The sequence below is a fragment of the Megalops cyprinoides genome, chromosome 8 (genome assembly GCF_013368585.1).
Source record: "Megalops cyprinoides isolate fMegCyp1 chromosome 8, fMegCyp1.pri, whole genome shotgun sequence".
Classification (NCBI taxonomy): Eukaryota; Metazoa; Chordata; class Actinopteri; order Elopiformes; family Megalopidae; genus Megalops; species Megalops cyprinoides.
Window position 1 is genome coordinate 15,556,568 of NC_050590.1, and position 16,313 is coordinate 15,572,880.

General features: G+C 48.2%; 1 protein-coding gene across 4 annotated transcripts in view; it reads right to left on the reverse strand.

Moving 5' to 3' along the window:
- The window catches only part of gse1 (Gse1 coiled-coil protein), a 242,077-nt gene that overhangs the window by 8,852 nt on the left and 216,912 nt on the right, over positions 1 to 16,313 (reverse strand). For all 4 annotated transcript variants that reach the window (XM_036534711.1, XM_036534713.1, XM_036534712.1 and 1 more), the window contains 8 exons: positions 12,519 to 12,718; positions 6,533 to 6,699; positions 6,022 to 6,219; positions 4,491 to 4,670; positions 3,612 to 3,967; positions 2,125 to 2,473; positions 364 to 953; positions 6 to 118 (listed from right to left, as the gene is read on the reverse strand). In XM_036534711.1, coding sequence (XP_036390604.1) covers positions 6 to 118; positions 364 to 953; positions 2,125 to 2,473; positions 3,612 to 3,967; positions 4,491 to 4,670; positions 6,022 to 6,219; positions 6,533 to 6,699; positions 12,519 to 12,718 — 2,153 coding nt within the window. The remainder of the gene's footprint in view (positions 1 to 5; positions 119 to 363; positions 954 to 2,124; positions 2,474 to 3,611; positions 3,968 to 4,490; positions 4,671 to 6,021; positions 6,220 to 6,532; positions 6,700 to 12,518; positions 12,719 to 16,313) is intronic.

Consider the following 16,313-nt stretch of genomic DNA (forward strand, 5'->3'; position numbering starts at 1 on the left):
GGTACCTCTGCAGAGTCATCCAGCTTGAGGGGGGGCTGCTCCGCTACGCGCCTCAGGTGGGCCCGCACCTCTTCCTCATCACTCTCGTCGTATGAGTCATCCAAATCATAGTAGTAGCCTGTTCAAAGAGAGGTCCACTTTTAGAGGGGTGACAAACTGGAACGTTCACCTCTGCTGTGGCTAACTGCCACTGAGCCCTACTGCTGTCACTCTTAATTAGCCAGGGACAGTAACCTTTTTAGCAGAAGCTCATGCTGTGTGTGTTAGTGAAGCAGGTTTGAGTAAATGTCTTCCATATGTACATGGGCTCATTTGAAACATCGCTGCGTCTGACATGGTGTTGGGTATGAGGCTGATGCCCACCTTTTTCCCTTGCCTCTCTCCTCCTCTTCTCCTCCAGGTCCAGCTTGCTGACAAGGCGTCGGTGCTGCTGCAGAAACTCATCATACACCAGGGTGGGATCGGGTCCCACTCGGGCTGGGCCCTGCAGGTTCCTGTAGGGCGGGTTAGCTTTGTGTGTGCTGCTGAGGTCTCCGTACTGGCTGGGCAGAGACAAGGACGCCCTCTGCTGGCTGAGAATGCTCTGTGTGGATTTCTCCAGCTCTGCCAAGAAGGTGCTGGGCTCCAGGAAGCTGGGGCCCCTGAGGGAGGAGTACTTCTCTGGGACCTCCTTCCTCTTGCTTCCGTCCTCTGGCTTGTCTGGGATGAAGTGTCGCTCTGGCTTGCTCAGGGCCAGGCCCGACCTGCTTGGGTCATAGTGGCTGGGGGCCGCTGGCTCATGGCTACGGCGGGAATCAGAGCTTGTCTCAATGAGAGAGGCAGGGTTCCACAGCGTGGTGGGCGGGGGTGGGGGGTGTTCTCGGTGCTGAGGCTTAGGAGAGATGAGAGGAGGCGGGGCCCCCAGGTGCGGGAGCATGTCTCGGCTGCCTGGTTCATGGTGGTTCGAGATCAACCTGTACAGTGAGAGATGAGTACTTGTATCAGCACAATAATGTGAGGAACTGTGATGCATGATGGGAAAAAACTCATACCCATGCCTTATTCAGACTGGAGTTGAAACAGGCTTATCTCAGCCTAAGCAGAAAACCCAAGAGCAGTGAGGATTTGTGCAGCTCGCTCTGTACTCTGGTTAGCCCCTAAAGCAGGATCACCTTTGAAATGCTGTCTTGTGAATTTAGAGGGCTTTCCCTTAAACAGCCTTGAGAAAGTTCATTAGTGGCTCCAGAACAATGAGCAAGTTTAAATGAGAATGACGGCCGTAGTTCCTGGCTGGCAGACAGACAGAACAGGCCAGGCAGTGGTTAATTCAACTAAACTGGTTAATTAAACAGCCATCCGCCACCAGAGCAGATTATGATAATCAGAGCTCTCTGGCCTGCTCGCTCTCATTCTATCTGTTAAATGCAGCCCCTCCACACAGTACTAAGGAACAATATAATTATCAATCAGGATTACCAACAGGAGGTGTGTCTACTTCACATCCCCAGCACAAGCCTGGTATTATAGTATTAATTAGGATTGACCTTAATAATGCCATAGAAGCCAGGCCAAAAGCAGATATTACAGGGATAAAAAAAACAAGGGAAAAAAGCTGGAATTATACAAGGTGGTGAGGATCAATGGAGAATTAGCCATTGTGTGTCTGACCCAGTCTCCTCCCGTTTCAATCTACTTGGAGCTTTAATGAAAAATAATAATCAAACCTCTTCCAGCCGGGGTGTCTCCACGGCCAAGTAACAGAGCCTCCAATCACCACTTGCGGTACACAATCCCAGCCCTTCCAAACACTACTCTGCCCACTTACAATTCGGCAGGGTTGTCATATCAAATATACGGAATCAGCTTATCGCTTTCCTACTTACTCTGCTAAGCCAATCCTGCCCAGAAAAGACTTCAAAAGGACGATAAGACCAGTAACTGGAACTCTGACTAAGCAGTGTCATGAGCAGCAGTGATATGAATGGTGCATCTGTCATATAGTAACAAAACCACTGCAGGCTTCAATGACACACAGAAGCTCAATGCAGAGACGGCACTCCAGCATGTACCACAATAAGACAGTTCTGCAGGCCTGCTTAGGGGACAGCTGAGCAAGCCGGCTCTGTCCTGTCACAGGGTACGTACCGGTGCCCCTCTGTCCGAGGGTCCCCTTCTCCGGGGCGTCCAAGGTCCAAGTGCTGCTCCAGGACCTGTTGGCGGAACTCAGACACTTGGTACTGGCGGTCCTCCTTCTCCTGGCGGAGCTTCCTCTGCCGTGCCAGCCATCTCTCCTCCTCGTTGGTGCGCTGCAGCATCATGGTGGCAGCCAGTGCCCCGGGCACCGCCCCTCCGGGCCCCAGGTATGCTCCGTGGGCAGAGATGAGGCCGGGAACAGAATGGTGGGTGGCGTTCAAGGTCGGGTGGAGGGATGGCTGGATTGGCTTGGGTGCTGGGAGGGTGGCCTCTTTGGTTTTATCTGGAATGAAGTCCAAACCTATAGAAATATATAATAATATATATGTAATAGACAGTACAAATATAAAAACACAGAGATTTGTATACAGAGCGGATGTACTGATCATTAGTTCTCATCTATGGACAAACCAAAGGGTGCTTTGATTTGTTTTGGAATTTAACTGCAATAAACAGCAAAATAACACAGCTGATTGTGCATCTCTGGGCTCTCTGGGCCCTGCTATACTTTTAATGGTACTAGGCTGATGAAGCACAGCATTAAAACCAAAATGTGTCCTGTAGAACTGCAGTGCGGTATGAGAGATCATCAGTATCCTGTGTGCATTTAGCCAACACAACTCAGGGTTTGAATATTCATACAGGCCTACTTACTTCAAAGTTTGGTACAGGTTCTTAAATAATGCATTTAACTTCAGAGCCTTGGATATGAACCATAGGTAATGTGATGATAATGTTAACATCCATAAAAATACTCATGTCTCTCTGTGTATTGCTTTTAAAATTCCATTGCTTGGCAGTGAATCTCTTACATTCCATTAAAACGTCAGTAAACTAAACAGAATCATAACCTCAGCCTGTACAGTGACTCCCTCTAGCTGCTAGGTAACACATTTTAAATAAATGGCTTCAGGGGATCAACTAGTAGGTAGATGATAATTGCCTATGATCAGAGCATTGACTGATAATATGAAATCCCTAGGAATAAAACTAGTTAAAAGAAAAATATTGACAATTAAATAAATCAATGATACCTTATATATTAAATTTTGATATTGACATCAGAGTACCAAGGCTACAGTCTTGAAACCTAACATTTAGGCTATATATGACATTACACAGGTGGATCAGGTTTTGACACTCGCTGAGCCAGAACTAATCATGGCTGATGCTCACTTGCTCTTGTTTCTTTAACTGGATTGCTCTTCCCTTGTCTACTGGTTTTATCAGACCATTCACAGCTTTGCAGAAATGAAGTAACTTTTTGAAAGGTGAATATTGTGTAAAAAATCTTGACAATTTGCACACCAAGTAATTATTCAAGCATGTGTCTTTGCAGTTAATTAAAAATGCCTCTAATCTTCAAATGAATCCCAGGTGGCTGGTGGCTGAGGGATGATGTGGGGATTTCACGTGGGCGATGTATCTGAAGGTCGTACCCGGCCTGTTTGGTGTCAGTCTCTCCCCTGGCTTGACTCTGTCCTCGGCTTGTCCCCTCAGGGCCTGCAGCTCTGCCAGGTAGTGGCTCTCCATGGCCTTTGAGGCCTGCAGCTCCTTCTCCCTGGCTCTCTCCTTCTGTCTCTCTGCCTCACGCTCCCTCTCCCTCTCCTTCTCTCTCTCCCTTTCCCTCTCTCGCTCCAGCTCCTTCTCCCTCTCCCTCTCCCGCTCTCGCTCCCTCTCGCGCTCCTTCTCCCGCTCAGCCTCACGCTCTCTCTCTTTCTCTCGCTCCCTCTCGCGCTCCCTCTCCCTCTCCCGCTCTCTCTCGCGTGCCCGCAGCTCATCCTCCATCTGAAGCCTGCAGGTAGAGTGAGACACAGAGGGAAAGACGGATGAGATACACAGAGAAGTTGTGGCACAGCAGGAAGTGTGCTGACACAGGCTCTCAAAGTATAGGAGCGCATGCATACGTGACACTCACAACAATGCAGCACACACGGACATCCGGTGTGCCACAGCAGTTGAAGAAATATACGCGCTGTGTAGCATACTGTAGGACTACAGGTATTGGGAAGTATGGACAGAAAGGGGATAACCAGCTACGGTAGAACAGCCTCTGTGTATAAAACACATGATTTGTGCATTAAGCTCAGATATACTAGAGCCATAGCTGTCAATCACACAGCTGCTGCATGCATCCAGGGGAGAGCAGAGCTGGAGGACAGGGTGTGTGCTAAAAATACCCACGCAGGTTCCTATCGCACCCTGCAGAGGGAGTGTACAGAGCCTGATGATGTGGGAGCCCAAGTGTGTGTGTGCTTGTGTGTGTGTGTGAGTCTGTGGATGCTTTTGTGTTTGTATGTGTGACTTTATGGTAGTACCTTTCGGAGAGGCGCTCAGACTGCAGTGCGGACAGAGAGGAGTGGGACAGGTCTCCGGGGTAGCGCACCCCTGGCAGATGCATATGAACAGCAGAGGGGTGCAGGGGTGGCAGAGCACCTGCTGTGGGCAAGGGGTAGAAGGGTGACCTCAGTGCAGACAGGCAGAATGAATCGTCCATCCTGGGAGACAGGCAGAGAGAGGAGACACAAGAGACAGTTAGAGCCAGAGGTTCTGTAGCACTGTTTCACCAACCCCTGTTCCCTCTCACAGAGATGCACATTAGTGTCTGTTTCCATCTTAGTGCTAGCTGGACTCTATAAGGCTACTCAGGTCATGTTGTGGAACCTTACATCTTATGTAAAACCTGATGCTACAACAGACCATTACTAATAATAAAATGCACTGTGTATAACAGAAAAGTGTGTGTTTGTGTGTGTGACAGAGTGTGAGAGAGTGAAAGGGGGGTCAGGAGAGGAGACAGACAGACTCAACCCCACGCTGTGAGAGAACAGGAGAGTGTGATGGTCGATGCTCGTAGCTTGCCCCTTCATTAAAGCCATTATATGTGTGTGCGTGTGACGAGTGGAACTGTATTGCAGTCAACACAGCCTTCTGTGATGATGTATTGGGGTCACGCACATAGATCCTCAGCAAATAACACGCTTCATGCACAGCCCACAACACGCAAGCTAATCGCTCCCAATTCCTGCTGCAGAGAGGCCGTTAGAAGGCGGCGTGCCCTGTCTCTTCACAATGACAACCATTTCTGCCCACGGCACAATTCCCTGCATCCCCTCAAAAAGCTGAAACTTTGAAGCATTTGGGGCACTACTCCTGCTAAAGACTATTATGACATGGCATCAAACCGAATTACTATTTGAAAAATTGACAATGCAGAACAAATTTAACAGTGACACAAGACAATTATAGTCATCCATGTCTCGTGCATTTATATAAGGCTAGCAAAAATCCTGAGGCTGGTGTTAAGAAATTGAGACACCCACGTAACCTCAAATTCCTACAGCTACAGGAAAAACACCACATGCTCAGCAACTCTAACAAGAAACATAGTACATAAAATATGTGCTACACACAATCTGCACTGCACTTCTAACGCACAATATAAAATTTAAATTGCATAGCTACACTTTTACTTTCATATCATTTTTCCAGTCAGTCAAATACAGAAAATTAAAAAGAAATAAACTGTTGATAATTTCTGATAGGCATAGTTGGAGACCAGGTGACCATTCAATATTTCCACCCGAACTTTCACAGCATGACTCCATTTCAACATTGTATCCCTGAAATAAACACTAGCTTGCCATTACAGCTCATAATATTATTACATTCTGTTCAACTGCACAGTGATATAATGAATGAACTTACAATAATATATTGCCAAATCCACAAAACTAGCGTTGGGTTTGTTTTTAAAATGAATGTATGGATATGGACTTGGTACCCTAGTTATTCAGCGGTTTGGCATCACTGAGAGGCCCAGATGGGCGTGGCTTCATGTGGGCTCACCTGTAGGCAGAGAAGGATGGGTGGGGCAGGTATCCTGGGTGGTAGTATGCGGCAGCAGCGGCTGCAGTGGCAGGGTCCAGGCCCAGGGGCAGGGAGGGCATGCGCAGGTCTTCTGCGGTGGCGTAGGGCCTGAAGCTGCGGAGGTACTCCTCGGGAACGCCAGACGGAGGGACCACGTGGGGCATCTGTCGAGGCAAGCTGCCAGGGAGAAGGTGAGAGGGCACTCTGACATCAGCTTTCAGCACCAGATCCAAGGAGTTTCCCCTCAAAGCCTGTTAATTATCATGCCCCTCCAAACTTACATGGATAACATTCAAAACCGGTTACAAATAATACTAATAAAAATAAACAAATACCAAATCTTCTCATAGCAGGGGGGCCATTCTTCCAAAATAGAGACTTCCTTTTCATTTTGTTGGATTGGGAGGGTTGGGAGAAGTGTGCGGTTGAGACAATCCCAGGAGTGTGGAGCATGTCTGAATGTGGTGAGAGGCATTGCAGGGGTACTCACTTGAGGGGTGGAAATCGAGAGTCCTGCATCACGGAGCTGGGGGTCAGGCCGAAAGCGTAGGGGTTACCAATGAGGTGCGCAGGGACTGGGGGGGCCCCCTTCTCCTGGGGCAGGGCGGGCTCAGCGCCCAGACGGTCCCGGCTGGCCCCGCGAGGGCCGGATTCAGCCTGCAGAGAAGAGAGCACAGACCTTCAGCTCCTTTTGTTCCTAAGACCTGGGACCGACACGCCTGTCTACACACATAGAAACACAGCACTAGGACAACTGGGGGAAAAGGCACATCTCTGGATCTCCTCCCACTCCCTGGCAATTAATCCTCCATTTGGAACTGGCTTCGTTCAGCTCCATCCACAAAAAGACAGCAGTGAACTGCATAAGTATGATCTTTGAAATGATAAAGAGAAATGGGGCATTATTACTTCTGACAAAAGGCCTGATAAGGTTTTTTAAACATGTCTTGTTTTATCACTATGAAAATCAGGCCCTGCAGAATCTCAGGGAGGACAGAACAAGCAAACCCTGGAGAGGCACAAACAGCAGAGCGCAGAGCCCCGTATTTCCACCATCACTACCACCATAGGCTGCAGCTTGCAGAATCCTGCCAATACTGTACAGTTCAGTGATAAAATAACGACACTCCCTTTATGCAAGGGATGTATGAGGGAGCTGATATATCACAAAATGAGGTTGAACATATTGATTCAATGCCCTCAAATGCATTAGCATGTCTGTTTAAGGGACAGAAGGTCTCGTCCAGACACTGAATGATGAGGACATACTGGCAGACTGGAGAACAGCCATGCTTGAAAAGAAAAAAAAACACTGTAGACACATCTGCAGGAAATGGTTTAAAGGCATGGCAAGCAGATGCAAGCTCAATTAAGGCCTGAACAACACATTATCAATAATTCAGAGACAAACCCTACTTTAAAAAAGGATGCAGCAGTGTGTGAACTAATGCATTTTCCTTCCTAATTTTTAAACTCTGGACAACACCGATGGGCGAGTCTAAAGTAAATGTGTAATAGAGAATTCAAGGCCCTCTGGAGTGGCGGCCAGGATAGTCAGGGGGTGGGGGAGAAAAGGTGAGGTGAGGGTAGATCCCATGCAGGGATAAGAGGATCAGACAGAGGGAGGAGGAGGAAGGGTTAAACCCACCCAAATTAACCTCAAGTATCCCTGGGAATTGAGGGAGCCATTTTTTTTTTATTCTGGACAGTGCTCCTGCTCTGTTGTCAATGATAAAGAAAATCCCATTTAGTGAACCATTACCTCCCTCCAGAAGACTGCCCGTCTCCCAGGCAGAGGCCTGCTGGGAACCGCTGACCCATTCCGACTCCAACGCGCTAACATGTAATATTAAATGCCAGTGATGTTTTTTTTTTTTCCAAGGCAGCACGTTGCTCGCTCCTTGTTTTTTAATGCGCTTCACTTGGCAGCGAGCCAGCATCACTCTCATCACCCCGCAACCCCCCCCCCCCCCCCCCCTCCCTACACACACCCCCCTACCCCACACACACACGCACTCACACACATGCACACATACACAGACACACACAAACACACACACACATACACCTCAAACTCCCCCTCCCTTCCTCACACATCTACCAGGTCCCTTAAAAGGCGCAGATCTCCTAATGGCTTTGAGAGAGCTGAGGGGGAGGTGGGGGCCAGGGCCTCTCAGCAGCACCCTAAATGCTCGCTGAGGCAGAAAAGTGGTTCAGATATGTCAAAAGAAGTCAGAATCAGAGATCAAGCTGGAAAACTTGAAATGCGTCCCCCCCCCCCAACCCCCCAGCTCTCCCTCCCTTTCCATCGAGCGATGAATCCAAGCTGTCTGAAAGGTACAAACCCTGCTATTAAGCACTCTTTTTTTGTACTTGCTGTGTGGCTACTGACATTTAGCAATCTTCTACCCCCCCCCACCCCAATACAATAAAAATGTATTAAGGGAGTTTGAAGAGAGATTGCTGTGTCACTCAAATAATATCCCAGTAAATCAAACAGAATTATACCTTTATTGGACTGACAGCATTTGCAAAGGGCTTTCAATGGCAAGGCTGCCTCTTGCTTTTTTATTTAGTGTGAAATGCCAGGGACTTTGCCGCCATTTTCTACTGCCATCTTTCAAAGAAACACCCGTGCAATGAACACTTTATGATGCCATCATACATGTGTTATGGGCTACTCACAATTGCTTTCATAGCACGTCATGGTGTGAAAGGTCTGATGATAGCTGCACCCCTAAGGCCAGGGTAATGTTCACATTCAAACAGGGACACTGCTCCACTCTTCAGTTCCTTAAATATGTGTGATGCATGTAGTGTATATGTGCAAATTAGCAGACTGTACCAGTAAACAACATCTGCACTAGATATGCGATGATGGGTAAAACAAACAGGAGAACCTCTAGGGAGTCTGGCTGTGAAGAGAGGGTCCAACCATTGTACATGAGATGGCTGTCAAATACTGCACGCACACACACACACACACACACACACAGGCACACACACAAAAGCATATCCACATGCAAACAGACTCCCAGAGACACACACAATACACAATGTTTGTGTATTTTGTTTATGCAAAAAAAGTGACATTCGCTTTGATCTTTCTGGCACTTGTGACATTCACACTTAACAAAAAATTGGCTTTCACTGGCCAGGCTCGATACAAAACCAGCTGCTTCATTTTATCATATACATGTACTGATGCTTAAGTCACTAGTTTTTGCCTCATGAATATTTTTAGTGACTCCTTCCCCAGCGTTACAGTATATGTACCAGCAGGATTATTCCGTGTTCCCATTTCAGAGCTGGCAGGTGCATCTTCATGCACACAGACATTAAAAATGAAATAGCACCCTTTTGTGTCAGTGCTAGCATGAAGCCATAGATGCATCTTTTGTGCCTTTTGTCTAAGACCTCCAACTCCGGCAGAGCATAAGATGTTCCACAGAGAGACGAGTGTGAACAACAGGCTGCCATGGTACTAGCAGAAAGGGCACATTCATTGTTAAAGAGCTCTTCTATCAAAAACACTCAGGAGGTGAATAATCTAAAAAAAAAAAAAAAAAAAAAAAAAACAGCTTTTCCCAAAGGTGGAAAAACAAACATTTAACAGCACATGCTAACCCATATACAAACTCATTGTGGACTAAATTAAAGGCCTGATATGAACTTTGGCTTTTGCTGAGGTTATGCTTTTAAAATAAACAGGAAAAACACGGAAGACGGAGAAAATGGATAACAATCTGACCACAAACAAATGGGTACCTTAGAAAAACAAGGTATGCTGCCACGACCTTGGGAGTGCTAATCAAATATAAACCATTTGAATATTTCTTTGGCATTAAAAGCAGATTCAAATAAGTGCATGAGGCTTTCTAATGATGACAAAGGTCTCTTCTTGCCGTTGGTGAGTTAGACTCTCTACAGAAGAAGAGGGGACCTGAGTGCTGCTGTGGGTGGGGGATGGTCGCGGGATGCTGACACAGACAGAGAGGCTCCTTTCCCTGACCTTTGACTTCACTGCAGAGTAAAACCTCCAAACACGCTACCCATCCACAGAGAAACGAAATGATAAGAAGAACTGTCTGGAGCTAAGCCCTGCTCTACTCCATGCTGTATGGCTTTAAGATACTCAAGGGATTGCACACTTTAAAACGGTCGTCATTTGTGTGTCTCAGATGGAGCAATTAATGCAAATTGTCAATTAAAAAGCAATTACAAGTCGCAGCAGAAATACGCCAGACTCCTACAGTCATTAAGGCAAAATGCCACCACCCCAACAGCATCTTTCCTCCCTTTTCTTAGGAGTGAGGGTGAAGGGGACAGCTTATTTTTCACATTTGAGCTGGGTGAGATATTAAAAAGCCTCTCACATAACAGAACTCCACAGTGAATTAGGAGCTAGGTGTTCTACAGAGGAGCTGACTGACTATGCATATTAATGCTGCCAGTCTGGAAGCGCTCCTCCTCACTGTGCCTGCAGAGTCACAGACCTTTGTGCATGCTTATGCCATAGAGAACCCAGAGGGCCGGGGGCACGGCAGCAAAGAGCGGCAGGAGAGGGTCACGTTTTGGGAGCTGGGTGAACTGTCTGCACTGGGGGTAAACTCTACCTCACACTCTGGCCCTGTTTTCCCCCCTCTTTCACTGATGATTAAAAGTAAAAGGCAGAGCCAAACAGAGGTGCCTTTGTTCTGGATTGAGAAAGGCCGTTTTTTGAGAGGGGGGGGGGAGCTGCTCGCCCCTCCATTGTGTGGCTGCTGGTCCCTGTGACTGCACAGTGAAATGAGCTCACTGGGACCAGGCTGAACAAACAGTTCTAACAAACTGACACGGCCTTCTATTTACTGTGTCGGAACCAATCTGTCCCTCTGGAGCCGTGTGGCCAGTCCGTCATGGTGGCCCAGAGACACAGAGAAGTGCCCGGGCTCTGCACCCCGTATCCCTGCCTGAACCCTTGCATTAAACGGCCTACAGCCTCCGCATTAAGCGCCCATCAACACAGCCTGACCAATCTGTGCCATAACTGACAAGAGACTGCCACCCCCTCCCTGCACATCTCTCACAAGTGCCCCATGTCTCATTCTATTATTCACTTAGCTGCATCTGCTTATTCTCACACTGTCAAACAGGGGAGCTAAGCCTGAGCAATGAGAAATCGCTCCAGAGAAGGAACAAAATGGAATCAGCTTGAGCCAGTCTCCCAAGCAGCACAACTTTATAATCCCTTTAGAGGAGCTGTCTGCAGCAGTCATTAATCAAAGGAATGAGAGATTTTGATGGGAGCTGTAACATCTGTTGATTTGGGGGAGGGGGGAAGCAGGGAAAGGGGCAGGGGGGTTTGTTTTGTTTCAGAGTCAGACAGACCTTTCGCTGACCCCCTTCTATAAGAGAGACACCTGACCTCTGACCTGCTCTGGGGAACCGGGCTAATGGGATGGGGCAGCTGGAGGGTGAGAGGTCAAAGGGGACAGCAGTGGGACAATGACCAAGACGGTCCCATACGGAGAAGCTATCTCCCCCCACACCCCGCCTCATTGCCCCTCTGTGCACTGATGGCTGCCTACCAGACCCTGGGGTCTCTTGGGAGAGGGCGACGTGTTCCAGCACAGTGCGTCTCTGCCATTAACCGCTGAATAAAGATAAGGCGGATTAGAACACCCAGCATAATGCAGACCTTATCAAAGACAGCCCCCCCCCAGCCCCCCAGTGAGCAAAACACACTTGAATGTCAGTAGTGTCGGTGACCTCCGGAGAGGGAGGGGCAAAGGAGGGCGCAGATGCTGACTGCCATTGATGGATGGCAGCTGGCATGGTTTTACATGCTAGGGGGGCTTGCAACGTCACGCTCACACATGTCACACGCAAATCTGCCTCGTCACAGGTCGCAGAGACTCAGCCAATCCTTTTAGGCATTCACCACACAAAGTCTCTGCTGTTTGCTCTAGAGCTGAGGCAAGAGGAAAATTCTTTGGGGGGTGTTTAAACTTGGCCTTCCCCGTGCAGGTAGGGAATGGGGGTGGCTGGCAGTAAACGCGCCGTGAAAGAGATGCAGTGGAGAGAATGAGAGAGAGGGAGGTAGAGAAGGAGAGAGCAGTGAGCGAGAGCTGCAGTTGACTGGAATGCCCAGGGGCTACATGTTGGACTACACCACGCTTCCACTGTATTAATGAGACCTGCGCATCCCTACACTCCTCCGCCTAATGCTCCCTGCTTCCAGAAAGGGGCCAGGCCTCATTACCAGGGAAGCCACGTCTTGCCTGCTCGAAGAAGGGAGACATTTTCATAATGCCTGTAATGCTAGAAAATTCAACCTGGGCCCCTGTCCTCGGCAGTGCCTTCACGAGCTGCTGCTCTGGGACTGCTGTACGGGACGACACACACACATGCAGAGTGCTGCTGCTGACGAGCGTGAGAGGACAAAGACAAGCGACTGCCACTGTGATAGTGAAAGGGCAGTCAATGAACCTCACCTGCCGGCCCTCGCTCCTCCACAGCCCGTTGACAGTCTTGGTGGGGGCGATGGTGACCACAGGCGGGGTGCTTGGCACACTGTGGCCCCCCGGTGGCACAATGATGGGACCCATTGGCCCTCGCTTCGGCGTGCTGACAGGGGAGCTGTGATTGGTGGCTGGGGATGAGACAGGAGAAGACTCGCTGCTTATGGACGACCCTGTGAGAGAAACATGAGATGGAGAGAGAGAGAGAGCGAGAGAGAGAGGGAAAAAAAACATGTCAGTCAATGAACCAGCAGTGCTTTAAGAAACAACTTTTCTGCTGCCAATTTCCTCACAGTCAAAGCCCGTTCCGGTCTGTCTTCAGATCAGACGCCCAGTTTTAGAGGAGAAATAAACAAACGCTGATAAAAATCTCTGCCTTCCTCCTCGATAAACACCCTCTATAGTTCTCCTCCCCTAAACTCGGTACCTCAGCCTGGTGATCAAAGCAGACAGGGAGAAAGTGCACGCCGCCTGTGCTATTACAGCACTGAGGCCTTCGAGGTGGCACAACCCCGCTGCATGCACACACATGTCCAGCAGCCTCCCTGTGCTCCTATGGATAGGGGAGAGGTGGTGGACACCTGCATGCACAGACAGGTACGAGACATACCTGCTGCTTGCAGCCAAGAGCATGAGCTGGAGAACAACTAATCCCTGGAGTAGTGTCATTCGTTCAACCAAAATGCTTGAATTTTAAAACAGAGCAACCGAATATACAAATACAGAATATAAAACAGGTCATGACACAGACTCATGACACAATGACATTTTGATGTTAAAGCAATAATTTGTGACCTTAGCTGTTGCAAATGAGGCTTAGATACCATGCCCTCAGTTGGCATAAGCGGTCACAGTTCAACCAGTGAACAGTGAAATATCTGCCCAGATGGACTGCCGGGGGCTGCAATGAAATTCTAACAGTGATCAGATCTCTGTACCAGTCCCCGTGACCAAGCCAGCAACCTCACAGCAGGGAGGGCTGTAAACCCCTCCTCTCCCGAGGAACTCTGGTCCCTGCCAGTATCTCTGGACAAGAGCCCCATGGGGCCAAGGAGAGGTCAACGGCAGGTCAGTCTCTGGCCACACACCCAATCTCTCTATGGAGATCTCTCTCTATGGAAACCAGTCTGTCATTGGCTTCCATTTCTTTTCTTCCACTATATACCTTTCTACTTGACCTGCTAGAATTACTACAGCCTCTGCACAGGATGGCATTCAAGAGAAAATGAACTAAGTGAGACTCTTTCCAAATGTTTTCTGTCATTCAATTAACACCACAGCCTGTGAGCATTTGCATGTGTCTGCCTGTGGATGTGTATTTGTGTGCGTGCAGCCATGTGAATTTGCCTCTGTGTTTGTGTGTGTGTGTGTGTGTGGGAGAGAGAGAGAGAGAGAGAGCATGTTTGTGATCCGCTCAACCGTTTCAAAAGCAGCCAGCCCACAGGGTCATGGCAAATCTTCCCTTGTTTGGCGTTTGATCAACATGCCTCTCATTGTTGTCCACGGCACCCGCATGCAACAGAGGAGATTTTACACTCCTAGATCTCTGAAAACATCAGCCTTATAATCCTGAAATCACAGCCCTTAAGCCTGGCCCTGAGAGCCCATGCACCAATCAATGCCAGCCTCCTATTCTGGTTGTTCTGCAACAACCTGAATTCTGCCAACTCTCCAGTTAAGACATTCACACAGTTTTTTCCAGAGTTAATGTTCTCGCACAGCTGAGCTGTTGCTGTTCCACGAGTACGCAGATTTTACCTGCCGATTTACTGCCACTGAGCCGACATCCCACAGCAGAGTGTGTTTTATGAGCGTTACAGCTACGCTCTGCGCTTCTTTCCTCCGAAAACACCTTCCAAGTTCTCCTCATTGCCGGTCCCAAAACAAGCCAGTAAAATGCATGGGCAAGGATGCAACACAGCAATAACATCAAACTGCAGCTTACATGCATATGTGTGCAGGATCAGGGTGTCCATTCTCTGCTGTTTATGGGAAATTAAGAGCAGCACAAAATGAAAACTGAAAAGCACCCAGCGCTCCTAACAGCAGTAAACACACATTGGTCGTACTTCCGTTTTTCATGCTGAAAGTGCAGAACAGGATCTAACCTTTCAACCTCTCATGTGTCGTCAGGCGTGCACATAAGGAGTTTGCATCTGCCTAAAACAGAACTAAAACTTGCAAAAAGAAGAGATTTGACTGTGGACCACCCATTCAAATGTGTCACCGACTACTTAAATTCACTCCAAAAGGCAAGGAGATGTCAAAGAAAAGCCAGTGAAAGAGATGTTGGGAAAGCGCCTTTCTTAGGCCAAACCCACAACATTTTATACACTGCAACTGAATTAATAAAAATGTCACTCAGACATTACTGCTGAAGTAGTTGTTTCTGCCAGCGTTCCTCTTATAATCTAACCTGTGGTCTTAACATAGAACTCTGAACCCCATTGCTCTATTGCCACAAAACCTACATAAAGCCTCACCAGGGGTAACTATTTCACCTTTCATGTACAGCAGGGTACACATGGTTCAACAGAGGGCAGTCAGTCAGCTAGGAGAGGCAAAGGAAACAGATGTGTGATGTTATCACAGGGCTCCAAGGGGCCACTGCGCTACCATTACTGTCTATGTTACCCTAGACACTGCATGGAACATCCACACATACTGCCCCCAGCGGACACCCTGAAAATAACCCCAAACAGTTGAAGTCAGCCATGTCTTCCTGGGCCCGAGCTCAAGTACTCCACCCCTAAAGACTTTGACATTTCCAAATAAGGCTTTTAAAGGAAGATAACAGACTAGAATGCTTTGCTTTTTGACTGATAACAAGTTATGCTGAGTGGTTAAAAGAAAAATGAGTCATAGCTTTTGCCGCATCCATGGATGTAGCAATTACCGGGCCAGTGCTGGAGCTTAAGAGACGTCATTAATGATTTATGGACTGTTTTATCCTGGGAGATGGCTCACAGGTATCTCTGAGGTGTTATGACACATGGCAAGTTTGAGTAGGTCTGCTGTTTTGATAATAAAATACTTTCTTCTGCTTCATTCATCACCTCAGGAAGGACTGATTAAATATGAACAGTTCCCCAAAAAAGGATCAATTTATTCTTCTTTTTTCAGATGGGATAGTGGCAATGCCACCTCCAGAGCAGATTAAATTAGCAGAAAACAAAAAGCCCTCACCTCTGCATGAGTGCTCTTTTTTGGGACCAAAATGCAACATTTATACCGAATTTGTCATTCCGAACGTAAAGTAACTGAGTGAAATGACTGATTGGCCGATCACCTCCTCCACACCCCACAGACATGAAAGCCTGGTCAAGGGGAGAGAGGAGGGAGACCATCTTTCCCCCAGCAGATCTGAGGCTCCTCCTCTCCTCCTCGGGTGAGACTGAAAGAGATGTAAGGAGGAGAGCGGCGGCAGGAAGATAAGGAGTGAAATCTGCGGAAGCGTATCTCGCCGGTGCAAGGCCAACAGCAATTAGCAGCATAATCCCCCCCCCCCAGTTAGAAAGCCATTACTCTCCCTGTGATAGCTCTCCAAATCAATACTCACTCAGGACCTGAGCAGCGATTAATGAAGCTCAAGTGTCACTGCTGCTTCTCTGGTTCTCAGTGTGTGGCTGTGTACAGGGACAGACAGCGAGGGAGAGAGGCAGCGAGGGCAGGAGGAAAACAGGAGAAAGCAGAATGAGAGAGAAAGGGAGAGGGGAGGGTGTGCCATGGATGTAATTAAGCATCCTTATTCACTGACTGGCCCCGTCA